This window comes from Mustela nigripes, chromosome 8 (genome assembly GCF_022355385.1).
Source record: "Mustela nigripes isolate SB6536 chromosome 8, MUSNIG.SB6536, whole genome shotgun sequence".
In the NCBI taxonomy this organism is placed as follows: domain Eukaryota; kingdom Metazoa; phylum Chordata; class Mammalia; order Carnivora; family Mustelidae; genus Mustela; species Mustela nigripes.
The window spans coordinates 82673-106881 of NC_081564.1; the positions used below are offsets into that span (position 1 = coordinate 82673).

The 24209-nt window shown below is 43.9% G+C and overlaps 1 protein-coding gene across 5 annotated transcripts in view; it reads right to left on the bottom strand.

Moving 5' to 3' along the window:
• Positions 1-169: 169 nt before the first annotated feature.
• Positions 170-24209, bottom strand: part of LOC132023029 (zinc finger protein 268-like) — a 41038-nt gene continuing 16998 nt past the window's right edge. The window contains exons 3-5 of one of the 5 annotated variants that reach the window (XM_059408085.1): positions 20476-20602; positions 20071-20163; positions 170-321 (exon numbers count right to left, since the gene is read on the bottom strand). In XM_059408085.1, coding sequence (XP_059264068.1) covers positions 263-321; positions 20071-20163; positions 20476-20602 — 279 coding nt within the window. In that variant the 3' untranslated portion in view covers positions 170-262. The other 4 variants (XM_059408086.1, XM_059408082.1, XM_059408087.1 and 1 more) reach the window with 4 other exon arrangements.

The window sequence follows — 24209 nt, forward strand, 5'->3', positions numbered from 1 at the left end:
ATTCACCTACCCGCCCCCCAGAGCGGCCACCTAGGACCGACAGCTCGGGCTGACATCACCCATCCTGACCGCGTTCAACCCAGAGATCTGAGCTAGGACCGCCCCGGGCGGGTCCCAGGTTCTCCCAGACCCGCTAAAAGATGGATGGAAATCACTAGACGGTCCACCTCCGGGCTTGGGCGCCGTCTAGCCTCTGCCCAGGTGGTCGTTCTGTCCCACAAGTCAGCTTGTGTGAGGGACCAGGACGACTTCGAGTTGGTTTTCACAGACGGTCAAGCTCTTCTGGAAGGGTTCTCTGACGCCGCAGCTCATGTGCATGACCTGATGCAGAAGACATGGGCGGAAAGATCGACACTTCAGCGTCGGTGCCAGTGCAGATCTGGAACAAGCCAAGCCTCTGGAGAAAGACGCTTCCCGAAGAGGACGGGCTCCCGGGAGGTTGTTGGTCATCATGCTTCGGAAGGACGCTGACCTGCCGTGACCGGGATACATTGTACAAAGAAAATGGCGTGTAACAAGAGTTTGAGTGATTTGAACCTATTTGAAAAGTACAGATGTAAAATGATATGCGCCACATTGTTAAACCGTGGTTGAACATAGGAGATAGAATTACTTTACTTCATTGCTTTTCTTGGGCATTTTAATTTTGTTTTTTTGTTTTTTTGTTTTTTTTTTTTTTTGCCTACCCATGTCTTTACTACTTTTTATAAAAATAGGATTCCGGTTTTTTGTTTGTTTGTTTGTTTTAAAGATTTTATTTATTTATTTGACAGAGAGAGATCACAAGCAGGCAGAGAGGCAGGCAGAGAGAGAGGAGGAAGCAGGCTCCCCACCCAGCAGAGAGCCAGATGTGGGGCTGGATCCCAGGACCCTGAGATCATGACCTGAGCCGAAGGCAGAGGCTTAACCCACAGAGCCACCCAGGTGCCCCAAAAAGAGGATTCTGTTTTTAAGTTTCTTTTCAAGGAGTGGAAAGAGAAAGAATGGGGTTGTAGGGAGCAGCCCTTGAACGACCAAGTACAGATGACACTTGACCAACACAGGTTAGAACTGCATGGGGTCCTAGCACTGGGTGGCTGCGTCCCTTCAGCGTCTGCCGTCGCTCAGGTCATGAGCAGGCAGCTGAGGCGACAGCCGCTTCTCCGTTTCCCTCCACCTGACGCTTCTCCTGCTTCTGATCCCTCTCATTCTGTCAAATGAATAAATAAAAATCTTAAAAAAAAAAAAAAAAAGAACTGCAGGCGTTCCTTTATACCTGGACTTTTAAAAATAACATTTTCTTTTCTCTAGCTTAATTTATTGTGAGAATACAATATAAAGGGGCACCTGGATGGCTCTGTGGGTTAAGCTTCTGCTTTCAGCTCAGGTCATGATCTCAGGGTCCTGGGATCGAGCCCCGCATTGGGCTCCCTGCTCAGCGGGGAGCCTGCTTCCTCCTCTCTCTCTGCCTGCTTCTCTGCCTACTTGTGATCTCTCTCTCTCTCTGTGTGAAATAAATAAATAAAATCTTTTTATAAATAAAATAAAAATAAGAATAGAATATAAAATACATGGAACATATATGTTATCAGTGAGCCTTCTAGTCAACAGTAGCCTATCAGTTAAGACTTGGGGGAGTCAAAAGTTCTGTGTGGATTCTGAACTCACGGGGTTGGCATCCCTGACTCCTGCGTGCCCGAGAGTCAGCTGCACAGTGAAGCTGCCGCAGCCCTAATTTGGGTGAACGGGGAAACGAGCCTTACTGCAGCACGCCTTCCCCTTTACGGTGAAATCTTCCTGTCAGTGCAGTCTTGGCTCCTGCTCTAGGACACACTAGATGCTCCATCAAAACATTCCTGATTGCTCTCCAGTGAACTGAAAAGCTCGATGGAATCAGAAGAACCCACGGTGATGAATGTAATTCCCTGGAAGGAAGAGGGGTTCAGGATGAAACTGGGGTTCTTAGGAGGCTGATCTAGTTTGCCTCCCAGGCTTCTGTGGATCAGGGATTTTAAAAATGTATGCAACTAGCGGGGGGAAATATAAGAACCATCAGAAACTTTTCCCCCTCAAAGTTTATTTATTTTTAGTAACCTCTATATCCAATGTGGGAATCAAAACCATGACCCCAAGATCAAAAGTCACATGTTCCTCCAACTGAGCTGGTGAGGCGCCACCACCAGGTTTTTCTAAAAAGTAAATGTAATATGAATGAATCTACCTTACCAGATTTTGAATGTGTTACAAATAGTGTACAAATTAGACTTCGATGTGGTGTTCAATGACTCATTAGTTGCATTCTACGCTTCAGTGTCCTCGTCTGTAAAATGTGGATGTCAACCTCACAGGACTGCTCTGAAGAGTAAATGTGACAATAAATTCGAGAACGTTTTGTCAGTGCTCTTTAAAAAAAAAAATAGTACTTTTGGAGTATCAGTGAACTGTGTCAGTCACAGGACTAGCAGGAGCCAGTCGCCCGCGGAACACCCCGGGAAAAAGACCACTGACGGAGAGTCCGGGGGGGGGGGCACCTGATGGTCTGGGTGAAGTTCTGTGAAGGACTAAGGGAACATAAACAAGAGGTTGAGCGTGGTTCAGCCACCACTGCCCTCCTGAAAGCAGGCAGGGAACAGGAAAACAGGACCTTCAATTTAAAGCACCTTCCCCAGGGGACATTGGAAATGGCTCCTGGTTTTGCTGTGACAGAAACAGTTCAGACTAAGCCCTGCTAAAGGGGTGAAGCCTTTTCTTTCAAAAACTCAGTATGTCCGATGAGTTGCATCTCCAGCTGGGCATCTTCCAATGGGTCAAAGTGCTGCAGTGTCCTCTTCTGGGTCATGGTCCAGCAGCCCCCCAGTGAAACCGTGGCATGCCTCCATGCTTGTGTTCTCTAGCTTCCTGCCTCCCCATGTCAGGGCAATAACTCAGCAGACGGAGAGCCCACACTCTGTGCAGTCTAGATCCTTCTAGTCTAGTTCTAGTCTAGAACCTACTATTAAGGTTCAGGCTGTGTTACAGAGCACTTTATCTTCCAAATAAGGCCAGGACCAGGGTGAGGCAAGTGAAGCATAAACAAATTCCATAATCAAGATAAACAATAATTTAATACAATATTTAAAAAATATATTAACACTAGAGAATACACAATGAACAAATAACAAAATTGTTGAAAAAGATGAGATGGGTATTACTGAGTTTTCCTGTGCCTCAGGCTGAGGTGGCTGGGCAGTCATGCTGTGCTCAATGAGGCCCCTTCACCTGCTACAAACCTTCCTGGCCTCTAGGGGTAGGTCAGGGGGAGCAGGGGTCAGGGACTGGGAGTGCCAGTACTAGTTACATTCCTAATGAGTCTGTCAGGTGGGCATTTTATTGTGGTGTAGACTTCTGTGGTTTCATTGTATCACGAATTGTCTATCCATTCAGCTGTTGGAAATTTTAACTGTTTGCTCATCATATATTATCAGTAAAAATGTCATGACTATTTTTTAACATATAATGTATTGTTTGTTTGGGGGTAAGGTCTGTCACAATACATGGGACTCACCATAGCACATACCTTTGCCAGTGTCCATCACCCAACCACCATATCCCTCTCACCCCGCTCCACTCCACCAACCCTCAGTTTGTTTCCTGAGATTAAGAGTCTCTTACAATTTATCTTCCTCTCTGGTTTCATCTTGTTTCATTTTTCCCTCCCTTCCCCTATGATACTCTGTGTTGTTTCTCTAATTCCTCATATCAGTGAGATCATATAATTGTCTTTCTCTGATTGAATTATTTTGCTTAACATGATACCTGACGGTTCAATGCACATCATTGCAAATGGCAAGATTTTTTTGATGGCTGCATAATATTCCATTGTGTGTTTATCTACAACATCTTCTTTATCCATTCATCTGTTGGTGGACATCTGTGCTCTTTCCATAGTTTGGCTATTGTGGACATTGCTGCTATAAATATTGGGGTGCACATGTCCCTTTGGATCATTACATTTTTATATTTGGGGTATATACTCAGTAGTGCAATCACTAGGTCATAGGGTAGCTCTATTTTCAACTTTCTGAGGAACCGCCATACTGTTTCCCAGAGTGACTACACCAGCTTGCATTCCCACCAACAGTGTAGGAGGTTCCCCTTTCTCCGCAACCTGGCCAGCATCTGTCATTTCCTGACTTGTTAATTTTAGTTATTCTGACTGATGTGAGGTGGTATATCACTGTAGTTTTGATTTGTATTTCCCTGATGCCAAGTGATGTTGAGCACTTTTTCATGTTTCTGTTGGCCATCTGGATGTCTTCTTTACAAAAACGTGTGTTCATGTTTTCTGCCCGTTTCTTGATGGGACTATCTGTTCTTTGGGTGTTGAGCTTGATAAATTCTTTCTAGATTTTGGATACTAGCCCTTCATCCGATACATCATTTGCAAATATCTTCTCCCATTCTGTCGGTTGTCTTTTGGTTTTGTTGACTGTTTCCTTTGTTGTGCAAAAGCTATTGATCTTGATGAAGTCCCAATAGTTCATTTTTTGCCCTTGCTTCCCATGTCTTTGGCAATGTTTCTAGGAAGAAGTTTCTGCGGCTCAGGTTGAAGAGGTTGCTGCCTGTGTTCTCCTCAAGGATTTGGATGGATTCCTGTTTCACATTTAGGTCTTCCATCCATTTTGAGTCTACTTTTGTATACATGGTGTAAGGAAATGGTTCAGGAAATGGTCCAGGAAATGTTTCATTCTTCTGCATGTGGCTGTCCAATTTTCTCAACCCCATTTGTTGAAGAGACAGTCTTTTTCCCAGGAAATGTTTCGTTCTTCTGCATGTGGCTGTCCAATTTTCCCAACACCATTTGTTGAAGAGACTGTCTTTTTCCCATTGGATGTTCTTTCCTGCTTTGTCGAAGAGTAGTTGACCATAGATTTGAGGGTCCATTTCTGGGCTCTCTATTCTGTTCTATTTATTTATGTGTTCTTTTTTGCCAGTACCATGCTGTCTTGATGATGACAGCTTTGTAATAGAGCTTGAAGTCCAGAATTGTGATGCCACCAGCTTTGGGTTAGGGTTAGGTTGTAATTTGCTCCAATATACCTTTTGCTCCCCTCTCTCTCTCTTCTTGTGGGATCCCAATTGTTCTCATATTATTTCATCTTAAGGTATCACTTACCTCTCAAACTTTCCCCTCATGGTCCAGTAGTTGTCTCTCTTTTTCTCAGCTTCTTTACAGTCCATCATTTGGTCTTCTGTATCACTAATTCTCTCTCCTGCCTGACTTATCCCAGCAGTGAGAGCCTCCATTTTTTATTGCACCTCATTATTAGCCTTTTTTATTTCAACTTGGTTGGATTTTCCTTTTTTATTTCAACATGGTTGGATTTTAGTTCTCTTATTTCTCCAGAAAGGGATTCTCTAGTATTTTCTATGCTTTTTTCCAAGCCCAGCTAGTATCTTTAGAATTGTCATTCTGAACTCTAGTTCCAACATCTTACTAATGTCCATATTGATGAGGCCCCCGGCAGTTGGTACTGCTTCTTCTTTCTCTTTTTTTTTTTTTTTAAGATTTTTTCTTTATTTATCTGACAGAGATCACAAGTAGGCAGAGAGGCAGGCAGAGAGAGAGGAGGAAGCAGGCTCCCCGCTGAGCAGAGAGCCCGATGTGGGGCTCGATCCCAGGATCCTGGGATCATGACCTGAGTCGAAGGCAGAGGCTTAACCCACTGAGCCACCCAGGTGCCCCTTCTTTCTCTTGACGTGGGCTTTTCCATTATGTCATTTTGTCCAGAGGAGAACAGATGAATAAGAGAACAAAATCCTAAAAGCGTAGCAATGACCCCAGAAAAATATACACTAAACAAATCAAAAGAGACCCAAAACCAGGGGGAAAAGAAAGAGGGAAAAGAGAGTATGATCATGTTGGTGAACAGAACAGAGCCACACATTAGATTTTGGGTGTATTTTGGTCTGTTAGAAGAAACTGCCTCCCAAAATTAAAAAAAAAAAAAAACTTTTATATATACGCAAATATGATGAAAGGATGGAATATGACTGTAAAGAGTAAAATTTTAAAACTTTTTAAAAGAATTGCTAAGTTGGTTGAAAAAATAAAAAAAATAGAGAATGTGATCAAGCAAGAGACTAGAACAAAGCTGTACAGTAGATTTAGGGTATATTTTGGTCTGTTGGAAGAAATTGTATCCCAAAATTTCAAAGAAAGACATATATATACAAAAAAAAGGTTAAGTATAATTGATAGAATATGACTGTTAAAATTAAAATTAGAAAAGATATTTTTAAAGGAATCGATAAGATGTTGATTGAAAAAGAAAAGAAAAAATACCAAAGAAGTAGAAAAAAATAAAGAAAATTTTAAAAATTTAACTTTGAAAAACTAAATCACGGGTAATCATGGGAAAGAAGCCATAAATTCTGTGTTGCTTTCCCCTAGCTCTGGAGTTCCCCAGTTCTCGTTGATGCGTGAACTGGTCTCGGCCGGATGTTCCTGCCGATCTTCTGGGGGAGGGGCCTGTGGCCGCGATCGCCAGTGTCTCTGCCTGACGCGGGACTGCACCGCCCTTGCCAGGGGCCCGGCTAAGTCATCTGCTCGCGTTCGCGCTGGAGCTTTTGTTCCCTGCGCGCTTTCCGTACCGCTTTGGAGGACGGGAAGAAGATGGCGGCGCCCAGTCTCCCGCCCCGAGCTGAGGGCTCAGGGCCCCGCTCCTCAGTCCCTCCCGGCTCCCTGGTCTCCAGCCGCGCTCCGAGCTCACCCGGGCTGTGACCCAGCGTTTCTGTCTCTGGCGCCCGGCCCGTGTGGGGTCTCCAGCCCAGCGGATTCCTGCAGCTGCTCCTGCACTGCTCCTCCTGGAAGCCCGGAGCTGTGACGTTGGAGTCTCCCACGACCTGCCGTTTGTGGGGTCCCTGCCCGAGCAGCCGGGGCCCGACTGTGCCTCGGATCACGGTTTAAGGTAAGCCCAAGCTGAGGACGACTCGTCGGCTCCATCCCTGGAGCCGGCTTCCCCGCTGGTACCCGGCAGGCCAGACCCCCCCAGTCTTTGGGTGACCCCGTGAGACCTGAGACCACACTGTCCCCGCGAGGGCTCCACACTCCGCTGAGCCACCGGCGCAGCGTCCCTCAGCGCAGCGGACTTCTCGAAGTCCCTCAGTCCCTCCCGGCTCCCTGGTCTCCAGCTGATTCTGTGCGGCGCGGCCGTCGCTTGCTGGAGCGCGCTGAGGGGCCCCCGCCCCCGCCCCGCGGTCTGTCTGTCTGTCCGCAGGTTGCCTCGGACTCCCTGCTCCGCACGTCCTACCTTCCAGAGAGTGGCCGCGCTTCTGTTCACGGGATTGCTGCTCTTCCTCTCTTCGATCCCCCATGGAGTCAGGAAGGTCCGAGAACTACCTGGCCGAATTCCCGGGACCAGGTGGACTTGAGACCTGCTCCTCGGCCGTCTTGCCCCCCCCCCCCCCGCCATGAATATTCCTGTGACATCTTAGAGTGAACACATGCCCTCCCCTCTCCTGGGTGTACAGCTAGGGAGGAAAAGCGGACTTAGAGTCATGTCTGGTTTTCAAGGCTGACCGCTACCTCCTTGACTCCGTTGGAGCCGGACAGCTTTGTGGGTCGCTGAGGTCTCTGCGTTCCAATGCCGGTCATTTCCAGACTCCCAGAGAGGTTTCAGTGCGACTTCTAGTCTCTGGCTCCTCTGGCCACAGGACCCCAGCCCTCTGAGAAGGCCTGCAGTGCTGTGGTCTCTCAGGTCTCCTGACCCTTCTGCCATCCTTTCTAATAGAAGGATCTGAGTGTTTGTGATGGTTCTCTTATGGGGGGGCAGGGAAGGGATAGTGTGGTCTCAGTTCTCTATCCTTCCCTCAGCCGCAGTCCAGAGAGCTTCTAAGGGATTTCCCTCAACTGTTGCCCTGTCCACCTTCCTGCCTTCAGTGTCCACCTTAAAGGAGGACCTTGACATGCTTTTTTTCAAAGCTTTCTCTACCAAAGGTTCCATGAAGACCCATGGCAAAGAGTTGGCTGCACACTCCTTCAGAGTGGGGGCTTTGGGATTCTTTTTTATTTTTTCTCTTTTTTTAAGGATTTTATTTATTTGACAGCAAGGGGACTGGAGAGAGCACAAGCACGGGGAACAGCAGGCAGAGAGAAAAGAACCCCCAATTACCAAGGATCCCGATGCGGGGCTCAATCCCAGGACCCTGGGATCACAATCCCAAGCCAAAGGCAGATGCCTAGCCATCTGAGCCACCCAGGTGTTCCCAAGGGGCTTCAGGATTCTAATGTGTCACCCCAGTCCACAGACAACCATCTGCTCGTCTCACCCCCGGATGCCATGCTGGCCCTCTTCTCTTCCTGCATTTCACTGAGAATGAGAGCCGCAACTCTCCTTTTCTTACATAAAGTGTTCCCTACTCTCTACTGCTATGTTCATTTGGGCTTGGGTTCTCCTTTCTAGGAGGCTGTAGATTATCCAGGTTAACCAGAAGCTGAACAACACAACTGATTCCTTAAAACTGTGTACATGTCTAGTACAAGTCCTTCTCTATTTGCAATTCTAAATATTTGCCTGAAACTTACTTTAGCTTTCCTATAGGCAACATCTCCAAACAGTGGAACTTTTTTTTCTGCCCTCATCTCCAATTCCTTACTTTCTTTTCACACATTGGCTAGAATGTTCACACACTGTTCAAAAACTCATGAGTCCTGTGTCATTTTCTTAATATATAATATAAAGTGTGTACACACACACACATACCATTAAGTACAACATTTGTCAGTTTTGGGAACATACTCCTTGCAAAGGTAAAGGACTTAATCTCCATTCCTTTTTTTTTTTTTTTAAAGATTTTATTTATTTATTTGACAGAGAGAAATTCCAAGTACACTGAGAGGCAGGCAGAGAGAGAGAGAGAAGGAAGCAGGCTCCCTGCTGAGCAGAGAGCCCAACGCGGGACTCGATCCCAGGACCCTGAGATCATGACCTGAGCCGAAGGCAGCGGCTTAACCCACTGAGCCACCCAGGCGCCCCTTAATCTCCATTCCTAATTTAATATTTAAAAATAACCTATGGGTACTAAATTCCATCAAATGTGTTACCTACACACATTGAGATAATCATATGGCCATCTTTTAAAATCTGGAAGTGTGGATAATTTTATGGAAACATTTTCTATTATTAAATCCCCAAACATCATAATGTATTTTTATAGGGTCACATTCTACTGCATATAACAGAACCAACTCTCTTCCTACCCAACAAAAGAAAAGGAGGATTAAACAAGACAGCTCATTTCCCCTTACACAGCAGATACTTCAGTGCTGGTGGTGTGCGGCTGGTATACCAGAGAGCCCTGCAGCAGACGCCTTCTGTCTTCCTGAGGCACCAGGCTCTACAGTGGCTGCTCAAGTTCCAAGCACCACGTGTGCTGTGTATTGAAGTGAGGAATGATTACAGGACACTGAGAGGCTTTCCTCAGCTCTCTTCTTGACAACCTTCCCATTAGACACTGTCTGGAATCTCTAACTCAGTACTCAGAATTTAGCAGTAAGATCATACTTTGCTACAAAGACAGTGGAGAAATGTGGCTTTTAGGCTGGGTGCACTGGCATTATGAAAAGTACAGTGATGGGGCAGCTGGGTGGCTCAGTGGGTTAAGCCTCTGCCTTCAGCTCAGGTCACGATCTCAGGGTCCTGGGATTGAGTCCCGTGTCGGGCTCTCTGCTCAGCGGGGAGCCTGCTTCTCCCTCACCCTCTGCCTCCTTGTGATCTCTGTCTGTCAGATAAATAAATAAAATCTTGGGGGAAAAAAGGTCTGCTACACTTACTATTGTCATTACTTTAAAAAAAAGAAAACCACCACGTTATTCACTTGTTTTGCTCTAATAACATTTAGTTTATTTTCTGTGATGTCCACAAATATGAATTGCAACATTTATCCCCCACATGTCAATTTTTGGGAAAACCTGTAAAACGCTAGTTAATGTTCCATGACTTTTCCTGAGAATTATCAACTATTGCTAGAAGTCTCTGGAATTTCTTTCTGTTCTGCAACTGGGGCAGGCTTAGAAAGACTAAGTCGATTTTCAAGCCAGGGATTCAAATCTTTACTTTTCCTTTTTGTTCACTAGTTACAGGTCTATTCATTTTGTTAAATTTCAAACTTTTTCTTTACTTTATCCAAGGCGGGGCTCAAACCCACAACCCTGAGATCAAGAGTTGCACAAAAGACTGAGGCAGCCAGGTGCCCTAAGTTTTCTTTTTCACTTCAGATTAAGACCTTAATGTTAGCATTAGCCTTTCCCACAATATTTCATTCCTGTCTTCAACATTATGTCACCATTTCTGGCATCTACTGGATAACATGTTGCATGTGGATTTGCCTCACACAATCAGAAACCTTTAAAATCTAACTGACACGGGGTAGTAGTGCACTGAATGTAGACTTCCTCTTAGGTATTTACTCTTTATTATGTGTGAATCTTCCTCAGAACATGTATGACAAAACACATATTCGTGTTTTCCGGATTTGGGGGATATACTTTACAAATACTGGCACTCCTTCTTTATACAACTTTCTCTTCCCTTCTGTGAACCATCCTTCTACAGCCCACATATCTTTAGACCGGATCTTGTATAATGAACTGAATATAATAAGGACCAGACATTCAGAAATCACTAAATATCTCCTCCGAAGAAGCAACAGTTTCTTTGGGTAAACGGTGGGTTTCCCTCCTGAAGCACAGAGTAGAAAGTGGAGGGTGTTTTCAGATATACTTGCGATTTGGAACCGTCCTACTCCTCCAAAACAGTCCTAAATGCTATGGCCTCAACTGTTTTCAGGTAAATGCTCTTTCATGTACACAAACTGGTGAAGAAAACAGACTTTGTAAGAAGGCAAGTGGCAGAATGACTTTTTACTACCCTGACTCTGCAGCTATACAAACAGGCATTAATTACCTTGGAGATACCATGCAGGGCCATTCCAGACCACCACAATGAAGCAAATGAAGCAATAAACCGAGTCAAATGATTTTTTTTGTTGTTGTTACTCAATGCATATGTTATGTTTACACTACACTGTAGTACTGTAGTGTATTGGGACTGCAAAAGCATTATGTCTTTTTTAAAAAAAAAAAGCAACATACACACCTTATTTAGGAATATTGCTAAAACATGGTGAGCTTTCAGCAAATCACAAGCAGTAATGAGAGATCAACATAAGAAGTAATGAAAAGTGAGGAATATTGCCAGAATTACTACCATGTGACATAGGCATGAAGTAACGAATGCTGTTGGAAAACTAACCCACTGGCCCAATGCAGGGTTGCCACAAGCCTTCACTTTGGGGGTTAAAAGCATTCCCTGCGAAGCACAGCCAATGGGGCGTGGCTGCACGCATCTCCATAGCATCACGTACACGTCTGCCTGAGACACAAACCGGGGACTCAAATAAAAAGACTGGTGCACTCGAGTTGTAAAGTGATAATAACTAAAGCTACCATGGGTAGTCCGTATAGAAGGAACTGATTAATAGTTGCAGGAAAATGTTATCAGAAAACAAAAGTTCAGTTTTCTTCCTGGTACTTAAGGAGTCCATCAGAAATCTGGAATGAATATCTTAGCCTACCTTAACGATCATGCCGACGCCTTCGCAGGACACCACAAGTGATGAGCCCCCCATGACCTCCTACACTCAGAGATTATCTTAAAGAAAATCATGATGTTCTAACTGCTGGGGGCAGAACACGTTCCAGCTACACAAGCACCTGATTTGGCACTATACGCACATATGTAACTAAAGAAGTCATTGCCAGGCCCACTTACAAAGGCTACAAAGTAGTAGGAAAGGTTTGCAGTATTGAAATTGATTTTTAATAAATCACATCATTCTAGTAGCAAGTTGTATTTGTTAAAAACAATGTTGCTATGCAAAGTACAAGTCCCCGGACAATGGCATGTATCTACCTAACTTACCTCTCATCTGTGACATTCATTAGGTAAAATGCCAAACTACACAAAACTCACACAGTACCAAGGAAGATAAGATCTAAATATCCCTGTAGGTCTGTCAATGTATTTCTGGTTCTTGTGACTGCATTTATTTACTTGGAAAAATTTATATATTCCATTTTGGACATGCCTATCATTTATACTTGAGGTTTTCTCCAACCTTTTCCTAACAATTTGGAACATTTAGAACACAATTTCCCTCACAATAATTTGTAAAGGAAATTGTTTCTAACTTAATCAAAATAACAGTAAGGGGAACCTTTCTATTGAGACTTTTGTTACCACTACATATTATTAATTTTTTAATGAAAGTTTGTCTTTCCTATATCAAGAACTTCCCTAATTGATAATATAGTTTCTCCAAAGTATGAGCTTCTGATACATAAAGTATGTGTGATTTTGATAATTCTGCCATTCGCTGGTTTCCATTTTTCTCATTAAAATACTGTTTTAAAAAATCCTCCTGTTTAATACAAATTTCAAAGCAATGTGTTCCATATTTACTTGTTTTACAAAACTTCCTCTTTGCAAATTTATCACAGTAAAAGGTTTATCACAGTAAAAAAATAACTTTCCAGTATTCACTTCATTGTTATGGTTCCTCACCTATACTTAAAAAGCGTATGACTTGGGGCACCTGGGTGGCTCAATGGGTTAAAGCCTCTGCCTTTGGCTCAGGTCATGATCTTGGGGTCCTGGGATCGAGCCCTACATCAGGTTCTCTGCTCGGCCGGGAGCCTGCTCCCCCCTCTCTGCCTACTTGTGATCTGTGTCAAATAAATAAATAAGATCTTAAAAAAAAAAAAAAGGTATGACTTGCTGCTGAAAACTTCCACAGGGTTCACCTTCTTAACATTCCTGTGTGCATTTACTGGGGGTCGGGGTGGGGAGGGTATGTGTAAAAAGCAGCTTTCTGTGGGCATCCCTGTCCATGCTGTGCATTCACAGGTTTCTACTCAGTATTAGTTTCCTGGTGTACAATGAGATGATCTCACAGAGTTTCTCTTCTATATGAATTTGCTGCTATTTCCTATGAGTTGACTTGTGGAAGAAAATTTCTTACATTTAACTCATCAACACGTTTTTCATCTGCATGAGTTCTCTGATGCATAATGAGCTGTGACTTCCAACAAAAGGCTTTTCCACATTCAGTGCATTTACAGGGTTTCTCTCCCGTGTGAGTCCTCTGATGCGCACTGAGGATAGACTTCTGAGAGAAGGTTTTCCCACATTCGTCGCATCCATAGGGCTTCTCCCCTGAATGAGTTCTCTGATGTACAATGAGCTGAGATTTCCTAATGAAAGCCTTCTCACATTCACTGCACTCATAGGGCTTCTCTCTTGTGTGCATTCTCTGATGTACAATGAGCCGTAACTTTCCACTGAAGGACTTCTCACACTGGCTACATTTATAAGGGCTTTCCCCTGCGTGCGTTCGCTCATGGACAATGAGCAGTGACTTCCAAATGAAGGCCTTCCCACATCTGTTACATTCATACGGTTTCTCTCCTGAATGAGTTCGCATGTGTATGATGAGATAGGATTTGCTACTAAAGGCTTTCCCACAGTCACTGCATCCGTAAGGTTTTTCCCCTGCATGAGTTCGCTGATGAGAAATGAGCTGATCTTTCCTGTTGAAGGCTTTTCCACACTCGCTGCATTCATAGGGATTTTCCCCCGTGTGGATTCTCTGATGCACAATGAGCTGTGAATTGAAACTGAAGGATTTCCCGCATTCACTGCACTCATGTGGTTTCTCGCCTGTGTGAGTTCTCATATGGATAATGAGGTATGACTTGCTCCTGAAGGCTTTGCCACACTCACTGCATCCATAGGGTTTCACTCCAGTGTGACTTCTCTGATGCACAATGAGCTGCGACTTCAAGCTGAAGGCTTTCCCACACTGATTACATCCATATGGTTTTACCCCAGTGTGTGCTCCCTGATGTACAATGAGCTGCGACTTGAAAGTGAAGGCTTTTCCACATTCACTACAACCATATGGTTTCTCCCCTGTATGGGTTCTCTGGTGTACAATAAGGTTTGACTTTGTATTAAAGGCTTTGCTACAATCGCTGCATTCAAAGGGTTTCTCCCCAGTGTGGGTTCTCTGATGTATAATGAGCTGTGACTTCAAACCGAAAGTCTTCCCACAGTCACTGCATTCATAGGGCTTCTCCCCAGCATGGGTTCTCTGGTGTGAAATGAGCTGGTATTTCCGACTGAAGGCTTTCCCACATTCATGGCACTCATATGGACTCTCTCCTGTGTGGATTCTCTGATGTATAACAAGTTGTGAATTGAAACTAAAGGCCTTCCCACAGTCACTGCACTCATGGAGTTTCTCGCCAGTGTGAGTTCTCATATGGATAATGAGGTACGACTTGCTCCTGAAGGCTTTGCCACATTCACTGCATACATAAGGTTTCATTCCTGTGTGACTTCTCTGATGCACAATGAGCTGCGACTTCAAGCTGAAGGCTTTCCCACACTGGACGCACCCATAGGGCTTTACTCCTGTGTGAAGCCCCTGATGTACAATGAGCTGTGACTTGAAAGTGAAGGCTTTTCCACATTCACTACAACCATAGGGCTTCTCCCCTGTATGGGTCCTCTGATGTACCATAAGGTTTGACTTTGTATTAAAAGCTTTCTGACATTCGCTACATTCAAAGGGTTTCTCTCCTGTATGAATTCTCTGATGTATAATGAGCTGTGACTTCAAACCAAAAGTTTTCCCACATTCACTACAACCATAGGGTTTCTGTCCTGAATGAGTTCTCTGGTGTGAAACGAGCTGGTCTTTCCTACTGAATACTTTCCCACACTCGCAGCACTCATAGGGACTCTCTCCTGTGTGGATTCTCTGATGTATAACAAGTTGTGAATTGAAACTGAAGGCTTTCCCACAGTCACTGCACTCATGGAGTTTCTCACCTGTGTGAGTTCTCTGGTGGACAGTGAGGTAGGACTTGCTGCTGAAGGTCTTCCCACATCCCTCACATTTGTAGGGTTTCTCTTCTACATGAGTTCGCTGATGCACTGCAAGGTAGGACTTACTGCTGAAGGTCTTCCCACAAAAACTGCATTCGAAAGGTTTTCCTCCTGCATACGTTGGTTGGCACAGGAGTTGTGACTTCTTGTTGACAATTTTTCCAGATTCATTACTTTCACTGTATTTTATTCCAATAACAGTTTGCTCATGTTTAGAAGGGTGGAATGATTCCCTATATGCATGAAACTCATTAGGATCGTTCCTTCCAGCATGATTACTACTGAAGTCTGTATTATATTTAAAACTCATTCCACGTGTGACGTATTTATGAAGGTTTTGTCCTGAAGAAACATAATTTGTACTAAGAAGGCACAGATTTCCAAATGTAGTACATTCGTAGCCTTTTGCCATACTTTCCAGCTTGCTTTGATTTTCCTGATGCCATTCCATACGATCAATTTCCCCGACTTTTTCTAGCAATGAAAACAGTTGTCTGTTAAAAATAACATGAACCAGGCAGAGCATAAAATTACCTTAAAAATGCCATGTCAAGAGAGTATACTTTTAGTTTCATATATCGGCTCTGAATATAAGTAAAATCTCAAGTGTACATGTGCCAAAACTCCTGGCCAGGGAGAACAAATAAAACGAAGAATGAAGATAGGCACAGAAAACTGACAATGACTCGGGATGGTTTTAAGTTTTAAAATATCGGTAAAGAAGGTAACGTAGGAAAAAAAAAAAGGTAACGTAGGCACAGGTGAAAATAAGAAAGATATAAACCAGTTGGAAGGCATCTCAGCATTATATTCTTTCAACAAATAATTATTGAATCTCTATTATGTGCCAAACACTGTGCTGAACTCAGAAGAAACTCAGAAAACACTGCAAACCAGTTTACAGTCCTCTTGGGAATGAAGTTCTACTGCATACCCAAATACATGAAAATAAATGCACAAGAAAAAAATCAGTGTGATGTTTCAGAACACTGAGGACAAGCAGCAGGGAATAAAGTTCCCAGAGAAACCAAAAAAATTGTTTTGTGTAAAGGATCAAAGTGAGAACAGCATCTGTCTTTAATCGAATGACATCAGCATCATTAGGGGACAAAACACAGAGCATTCAGGAGTAAAGCATAACCTCTCCAGAGACACAGGTCTCCAATTTTATGTTACATGCACTCTTTCACAGGAAGCTACTCAAAGAGGTACGCCAACAAAACAAACCAAGAAAAAAGATGATACAGAATAAATATGGAAAATAAAATCTAAAAGGTGACTCTGGGATAAAACACTGTAGTACAGCCTGGGTATGAGGTCAACTTGGGTCGCTGAAGCACATCAAGGAGCAGCGAAGCAACCTCATCAGGAAGAGACAGAATCATTAATGCGGTTGAACATAGCACAGGGGTTCATGACAAATACACGAATGGTAAGAAGAGAGAAAACTCAGCAGGAAAATAGAACAACTCAAAAGAAAAAAATGATGTGTGAACAAAAATTAGCCATTGCATGTCTGCGTGATTCACCTGTGAATGGGAATGACATAGTCATAAAGATGTAAAAACTGAAGACTGATCTAACAGGAGTCCCCATTCTGGAAGAGCAGCCACAGCGAATGCCACATAGCAGGCACCGGCTCACAGTGCACGGACACCCTGGTTGGGCAAGCTGCGCAAGGACTCCCTGCTGTGGCAGTGGCCTGGTAAGCCCTTGGTTCTGCTCTCTGAGCACAGTTCCATTTTCCGTTGTGTTCTGCGGCTACACTCAAGATGGTTGTTTGGGGCGGGGAGGCGCCTGGGTGGCTCAGTGGGTTAAAGCCTCTGCCTCCGGCTCGGGTCATAATCTCAGGGTCCTGGGATCGAGGCCCGCATCGGGCTCTCTGCTCAGCAGGGAGCCTGCTTCCCCCTCCCCTCTCTCTCTGTCTGCCTCTCTGCCTACTTGTGATCTCTGTCTGTCAAATAAATAAATAAATAAATAAAATCTTAAAAAAAAAAAAAAAAGATGGTTTTTGGGAGAAATACTATTCTGTCGGTACAAGTGGAGTTTCCAGGGATTACTTTTGAACCACAGCCAGTAATCATCTTCATCTTCAATCATGGTCAATATTTAAGCATAGAAAATTCTGTCTTCCATTCATTGGCTTTGGTATCATTTCCTCATTTCTGGAATTCTCTGAAATTTCCCTTAAGATACCAACCATAATATCATTATCTGCCATTATTGTTGCAAAGAGAATGCTCAACAGAAAACGTGTTAAGGTTTCCTAGGAAATCAAGATGTCAGAGCTGTGGCTAACCAGGGGAAGTAGGAGGGTTATGGTTCCAGCCACAAAAGGGTTACAGGGTAGAGTGTTAGGACAGATTTAGTGTCCATGCGCTCTCAAAGTCTACAGGGATTAGACTATTAGCCAAACACATGAGCAAATCTGATTCCCAGGCAAATATTTATTGCTCTCTGGCTATTTTCTTCTTGATGGAAACATTTCTGAGTTTAGAACCACAGAACAGCCAGTAACACTCCCTCTCAAATTATCGTGATAGTCCAAAGTTCCCATTAAAGTCCAAAGTCTAATGTTCATTTCTCAGGGCGTCTAGGAGAAGGTAACTCCCCCACTTGGCAACTGGTGCTTGACAATTTGGAGACTGTTTACAAAACGAAGAGGGATCAGATTTGAGAGGCAGGAAAACCTGGAATGAGATATTAAGGTCCTCTGATCTGCCATCTCCAAGCCCGACTTGCTGCTATGTTCTGTTCATGCTCTTTCCTATTTGTTGCTTTGGTCAGCATATTACTTGAGGACGTCTAGATCGGGTCTACCCATTCTCTCCTGGTCAGCCTCCACATACTTGACATTGTGCCTGAGGACCGAGTCCTGGGTCTTGCTGCTGCTCTACTGTCTCATTCTGGCTTCGGGGTTTTGTCATCAGCAGCATTCTGCTCGCTCCGCGCCCCCACCCCGGTGTTCTAGTCCCCCAGGAAAAAGCCCCTTCATCCCCTTTGGCTTTTTATGGTATCCGCTTCCATATTTCAAAATAACCAGCTTATTCTACTGCACACTGATTCCCCAGTGAGGATTATTCAGAGTAACACTGAGGCGAGCTCATTCTCCTTCACCCCCTCTTCTTCCACACTCCCAGGACACACGCACTGTCTCTTCTTACACCCCAGTCACTCTACTCAAAGTTATTTCATTGGGGTTAGCTCAGTCTTCAGTTTTTTCCAGTGTTTTCTACGCTACACGCGTCTCTCCCACTCTGGACCTGTCTGGCTGGTTGCACATAAATAACTTCTCTTTAACTGCACATTACCAGATGTTACCTGTGAACGAGGATCCAAGACTTCTACTAATATAGCACAAAAGGGACACAGGAATGGTGGAATCTGTTGGAAGACGTACGGACTAGAAGAAGAGTCTGACTGGAAGCCGCCTGGCCAAAGAGGTGGATGAAGGCCGCCAGCGCCACCTGCAACGATCCTTCCTCCCTTGTCCTGACTGGCAGAAACCGGACTTTTCCTCCAAACCCATCCTTAAGGCCATGTGCTTCAGTTGGGGAAACAGAGACCCTTCTCCAATGCTACCTCTACCCCTACCCCAGAAGACGAAGCACCACTTATCTGAGCCGACAGTGCCGGGCCCATTTTCCTTGCCAGTCTTCTGCAGACAGGGACCTAGGATAAAAACCTAGCCCACCAAGCACAAGTTTGCTGAGACTTCCTGGAATAGGCTTTACCACCTGATTAGAAAGAGCGAGCCACGTGGGAAAAGCAGTTCTTGTTCTCCTGGCCACTGGTGTACCTGCAGGTGTTGCCTGGAATGGTAACAGCCATCAGTGACCACGAGGGAGTGAACCTAAGAAAATGCTGGGGAACTCAGAATGGCAGGGCAGAGAAGGACCTTTGGTGATTTACCAAATCACTTAGTCAACCCTACAGCTGCCCCACTTCAGGACTTTTTGTGATGTGTTGTAATAAATAACTTCTGTTTCATAGACTGATTTAGGATAATCAGAAATGAAGCTGAAGCAATCCTAACGATACAAAGACTAACTGGATCCATTATGCCTGTGACAGAGCAACCACATCAGGGAAACCTATCCTACAGCAATATCAAGATGAACAAAAGGAGGAAGATGTGTACATTTGGTTAATAAATAGAATGATCAAGAAATGGGATATTGGCCTTGTTCTGGGTGGGAACTGGGACCATGGGGGCCTTAAAAGACTTCTTCTTAGGAAACCAAAATATTAAGAGATTTCAACAACCCTAGTGAAGAAAATTGTGTATAAAGGAGAGCTATGCTGATTCTCCAGTGCCAAGAGAAAGAGCTAGAGGCAGAGCAGAAAGAATAAAGAATGAGAAAGGGGAAAAGAAAGCTCGATGTAGCTACTGAGCAACGCGACAAACAATTCCAGCTTCTGGAAATGAGACCAAGGAGCGGCACACGCAGGGAAGACGCCGGGTACCAAAGGCCGGATGAAACAGCGACAGGCTGCCAATTACCAAAAGAGAAAAAGAGCTCAAATCTTCAGAATGGATGTCTTCCGAGGTTACAATATATGGAAAAGTAGTGACTATGAAAAGTGCCTTTGGACTCAAAGGGGAGAACAAGAGAAGCCAGGAAAGCATGGAAAGAACACGCACTTGGTCATGCAGTGTGAGTGGGCTCCATGGGTGTCCCATGAGGGAGTCAGAGGGCTCGAGAGAGGGTAACTAATATCCAGGGGGCGGGGGTGCACTTGGAAGGGACAGTAATGACTTCTAGTAGATCTGAAGGACAGGGAAGGACACTGGGACTATGGTTGTTGATTGTAAGTGTAAAAGATTTTAAAAATATAATTTAAAAGAAAGAAAGTAGAAGGAAGAGAGAAAGTCACAACAGGAGAGACAGAGAAAAAGCCTGTTCAACTGCATAACAAAATGAGTCTACTCTCCTGGGAAAGTACACAGGAAACGGAGAATGCCACAGAGAAAGAGATGAACTATGAAAGAATGGTTATGAACAAGACAAAAAGTACAAACATAAGGCGAATGTCACGTCAGAATTCACATCAATTCTGGAAAGGAAGAAAAGATCTAAATATCCTCATCGCTCACCTGGATGGCCTGGACGTGGGATCTGGGCTGGCATCATCCACGGTTCTTCTTGTTCCAACTTGAAGATGATGTCGGGTTTGCTGTCTTGATACCCTATGAATGGAAAATCACAAAAAACCTGGACCAAAACTACCTCAAACCCTATTCACGAAGGGAGAAGAGTCACTCAGTTCATGAAGGGGGTAGAGTTTTGAGGCAGCATGATAAAGCCACCCTTCTGTCCCATGGCAAAGCAAAGACCATTTTCAACTAGCACATTCTGATGCCAAAAGGAGACTAAGAAAATCTGGCCTTTAAATATAAATCCCAAATTACTAAGAACATTGCAAAAGCCACCCAGCTTTCAGCAACCAAGAAGGGGAAGCCTGGAGATTAGACACAGTCCTTTGGGGAGGGAGTTCCTACCCAGGGACACCAGGTTGCTGTAGTTCTCCAGCATCACACTCCGGTACAGGTGCTTCTGGGAGGGGTCCAGCAGCCGCCACTCTTCCCAGGTAAAGTCCACAAACACATCCACGAATGACAATGGTCCCTGAAAGAGCATATTCCTATTCAATATCCAATTCTTTCCTGAGTTTCTGGGAAACAACAAGCTGCCTAGGATGTCCATTGTTTATATTCTACTTTGTGAAGAAAGTAAAAATCTATTATAAACATTCCATCAATGTATATTCAACCAGTCAGCCTTTCACTGAACATGTGAGAAGAGCAGGAGCCAGATAGTCAGCGAGGTCCAGGTGACAGAACTTGAATGAAGGGACATCTAGGTGGCTCAGTCATTTAAGTGTCCATCTCTTGATTTCACTCAGGTCATGATCTCGGGGTTCTGGCATCAAGTCTCGTGTCGGGCTTCACGCTCAGTGGGGAGTCTGCTTGAGGATTCTCTCTCCCCATCTCCTCTGCCCCTCCCCGTTTGTGTGCTCTGTCTCTCTCGTATATAAAATAAATACTTAAAAAAAAACTTGAATGAAACACAATCCTGTCCACAAGAAGTGTTCACCACTGCATAGAAAAGCGAACTTAAACATCTGTGAATGCAACTGGGCCTCAAAGAAGCTAACACAAAAGAACGCACAGAGTATAACAAGGGCACAGAGACGGAAGCAGCGATGCTACTGATTATAGAGACATCTTCGAATGTTTATCCTAGGAACCATCTACACACAATAACCAACTGTCCCAGGTTACCCAGGACTAAGGGATTTCCCTAGACATGGACCTTCGGTGCTAAAGGCAGGCCAGCTAGAGGCCAACAGGGATGGCTGGTCACCCTCCTTCTGCAACACGGCCTGAGCTGCAGCTGCCCAGTATTCAAAAAGTGCAGGTGACACAAAAAAGGATGAAAGACACTCCTGCCCGAGAGAAGCGTTCAGCACTTTAGAAGAAAGAAAAGTTTTGGGACGCCTGGGTGGCTCAGTTGGTTGGACGATTGGACGACTGCCTTCAGCTCAGATCATGATCCCGGAGTCCCGGGATCGAGTCCCGCATCGGGCTCCCAGCTCCATGGGGAGTCTGCTTCTTCCTCTGACCTTCTCCTCGCTCATGCTCCCTCTCTCACTGTCTCTCTCTCAAATGAATAAATAAAATCTTTAAAAAAAAAAAAAAAAGAAGAAGAAGAAAGAAAAGTTTAAAACATACAAACACAACAGGGGATTAGAGAAGCTAAACAACAGAGAGAGTAAGACAGGGGCACAAAGGAGGCAGCCAGCAAGGCCACGGGACGTGTCAGGCTGAATCTGTGAAAAGGGTACTGCGGGAGCAGCCACTGTGACAGAAGACGTGCCAAACCTTCAGTGGCAAGAAAGCGCAAAAGCTCTAAGTAGCAGCCAATCTGTGGGGCAAATGATCTGAATAAGAAGATAAACAGATGGCAAATGAGCATATCAAAGACACTCAACATCATCCATCATTAGAGAACTGCACATGAATCACACACCATTACACACTTATTAGAATGGCCGACATTGTAAAAATAGTAATACCACCACCAAATTTCAAGACATGAACATAAACATCCAAGAAGCTCAAAAGAATCCAACAAAGATGAACTCAAAGGAATCCATGCCATGACCTCTCAAATTTTCTACAAAGACATAGAGAAGATCTTGAAAGCATCAAAGAAACAATTTGTCACATGCAAGGGATCCTCAGTAAGTTTATAATCAGATTTCTCATCAGAATCTTTGGATGCCTGAAGGCAATGGACCCATATATTCAAAGAGCTAAAAGAAACAAAATTGTCAACCAAAAATCCTGTGCCTGTCAAAACTGTCCTTCAGAAGTGGTGGGGGGCGGGGGAGGATTAAGACATTCCCAAAAAAACAAATGGGAGTTTATTACCTCTAGACTTGCCTGAAAGAAATGTTCAAGGGAGTCTCATAGGTGAAACAGAAGGACACTATAAAATAATTCAAAGCTGTATGAGGAAATAAAGATCTTAATAAAGGTAGATACATGGACAATGATAAAAGACAGTATTAATTTAACTTTGGTTTCTAACCCCACATTTTGTCTTCTTACATAATTATATGAGACTAACGCATTTAAAATAACTTATTAGCTTGTGTTTAGGGGCATGCGATGTACAAAGATGTAATTTTGTGACATCAGTCACCAAAATGGGTGGGGACAGAACTGTAGAGGAGCAGAATCTTTGTAGAGTAACAAAGTTAAGCTGGTATAATTTCAAATAAGAATGCTACAACTTCAGGAAGCTGAACATAATCCCTGATAACCACAAAGAAAATATCTATATAATTTACACAAAAGGAAATAAGAAAGGAATTTAGATATTTAACTACAAAAAGGAAATTAAACACAAAAGAAGACAGTAATATAGAGACTGAGAGACCAAAAAAAAGCTGTAAGGCATATAGGATTCAGACAGAATGAAAGAAATAAGTCCCCCCTTATCAGTAATTACTTTAAGTGTAAATTGATGAAACTCTCATAACAAATACAGAGATTGGCAGAATGCCTTACAAACCATGACCCAACTATAAGTTGTCTAAAAGAGACTCACACTCATTTCAGATCCAAAGATTAAAAAAACAGATTGAAAGTGAAAGAATGGATAAAGAAAGATCTTTCACACGAACAGTAACCAAAAGAGATCAGTGAGGGTAATACCACCATCAGACACCAGAGACTTCAAATCAGAAAAGGTTATAAGAGGGGGTGTCTGGGGGGGCGCCTGTGTGGCTCAGTGGGTTAAGCCTCTGCCTTCGGCTCAGGTCATGGTCTCAGGGTCCTGGGATCGAGTCCCGCATCGGGCTCTCTGCTCAGCGGGGAGCCTGCTTCCTCCTCTCTCTCTGCCTGCCTCTCTGCCTACTTGTGATCGCTCTCTGTGTCCAATAAATAAATAAAATCTTTAAAAAAAAAAAAAAAGAGGGGGTGTCTGGGTGGCTCAGTTGGTGAAGCATCCACCCTGCGCTCAGGTCACAATCCCAGAGTCCCAGGATCGAGCCCCACATTGGAATCCCTGGTCAGCAGGGAGTCTGCCTCTCCCTCTTCCCCTCACCCCATCGTATCCTCTCTCTTACATTCTCTCTCTCAAATAAATAAAATCTTGAAAATTAAAAAAACGTTATGAGACCAAAAGAGACATTATATATTATTAAAGATTTAACACCACAAGACGCTATAACATTATAAAGTTATACATGTAATAACAGATTATTGAATTATATAAAGCAAAAACTGACATAATTAAAGGGAGAAAGTTTTATAATGATAATTGGAAATGTCAATATCTCACTCTCAATAATGGGTAGAACAATTAGACAGAAGACAAGAAAACAAAACACTTAAACACAGCAACTAGATCTAAGAGACATAGGCAAAATATTCTACCCAACAAGAGCATACACATATTCTTCAAGTGCACATGGGACATTGTACAGGATACACTATGTGTCAGCCCATAAATAAAGTCCCAACAGATTCTAAAGGCACCTAAGTGTCTCAGTCAGTTAAGCATCTGACTCTTGACTTTGGCTTAGGTCATGATCTCAGGATTGTGCAGCTGAGTCCTGTGTCAGGTCCATGCTGGGCACAGAGCCTGCTTAACATTCTCTCCTCTCTTCTACTCCCTCTGCCCTCCCCTTACCACTCATGTGCGCTCACTCTCTCATTAAAAA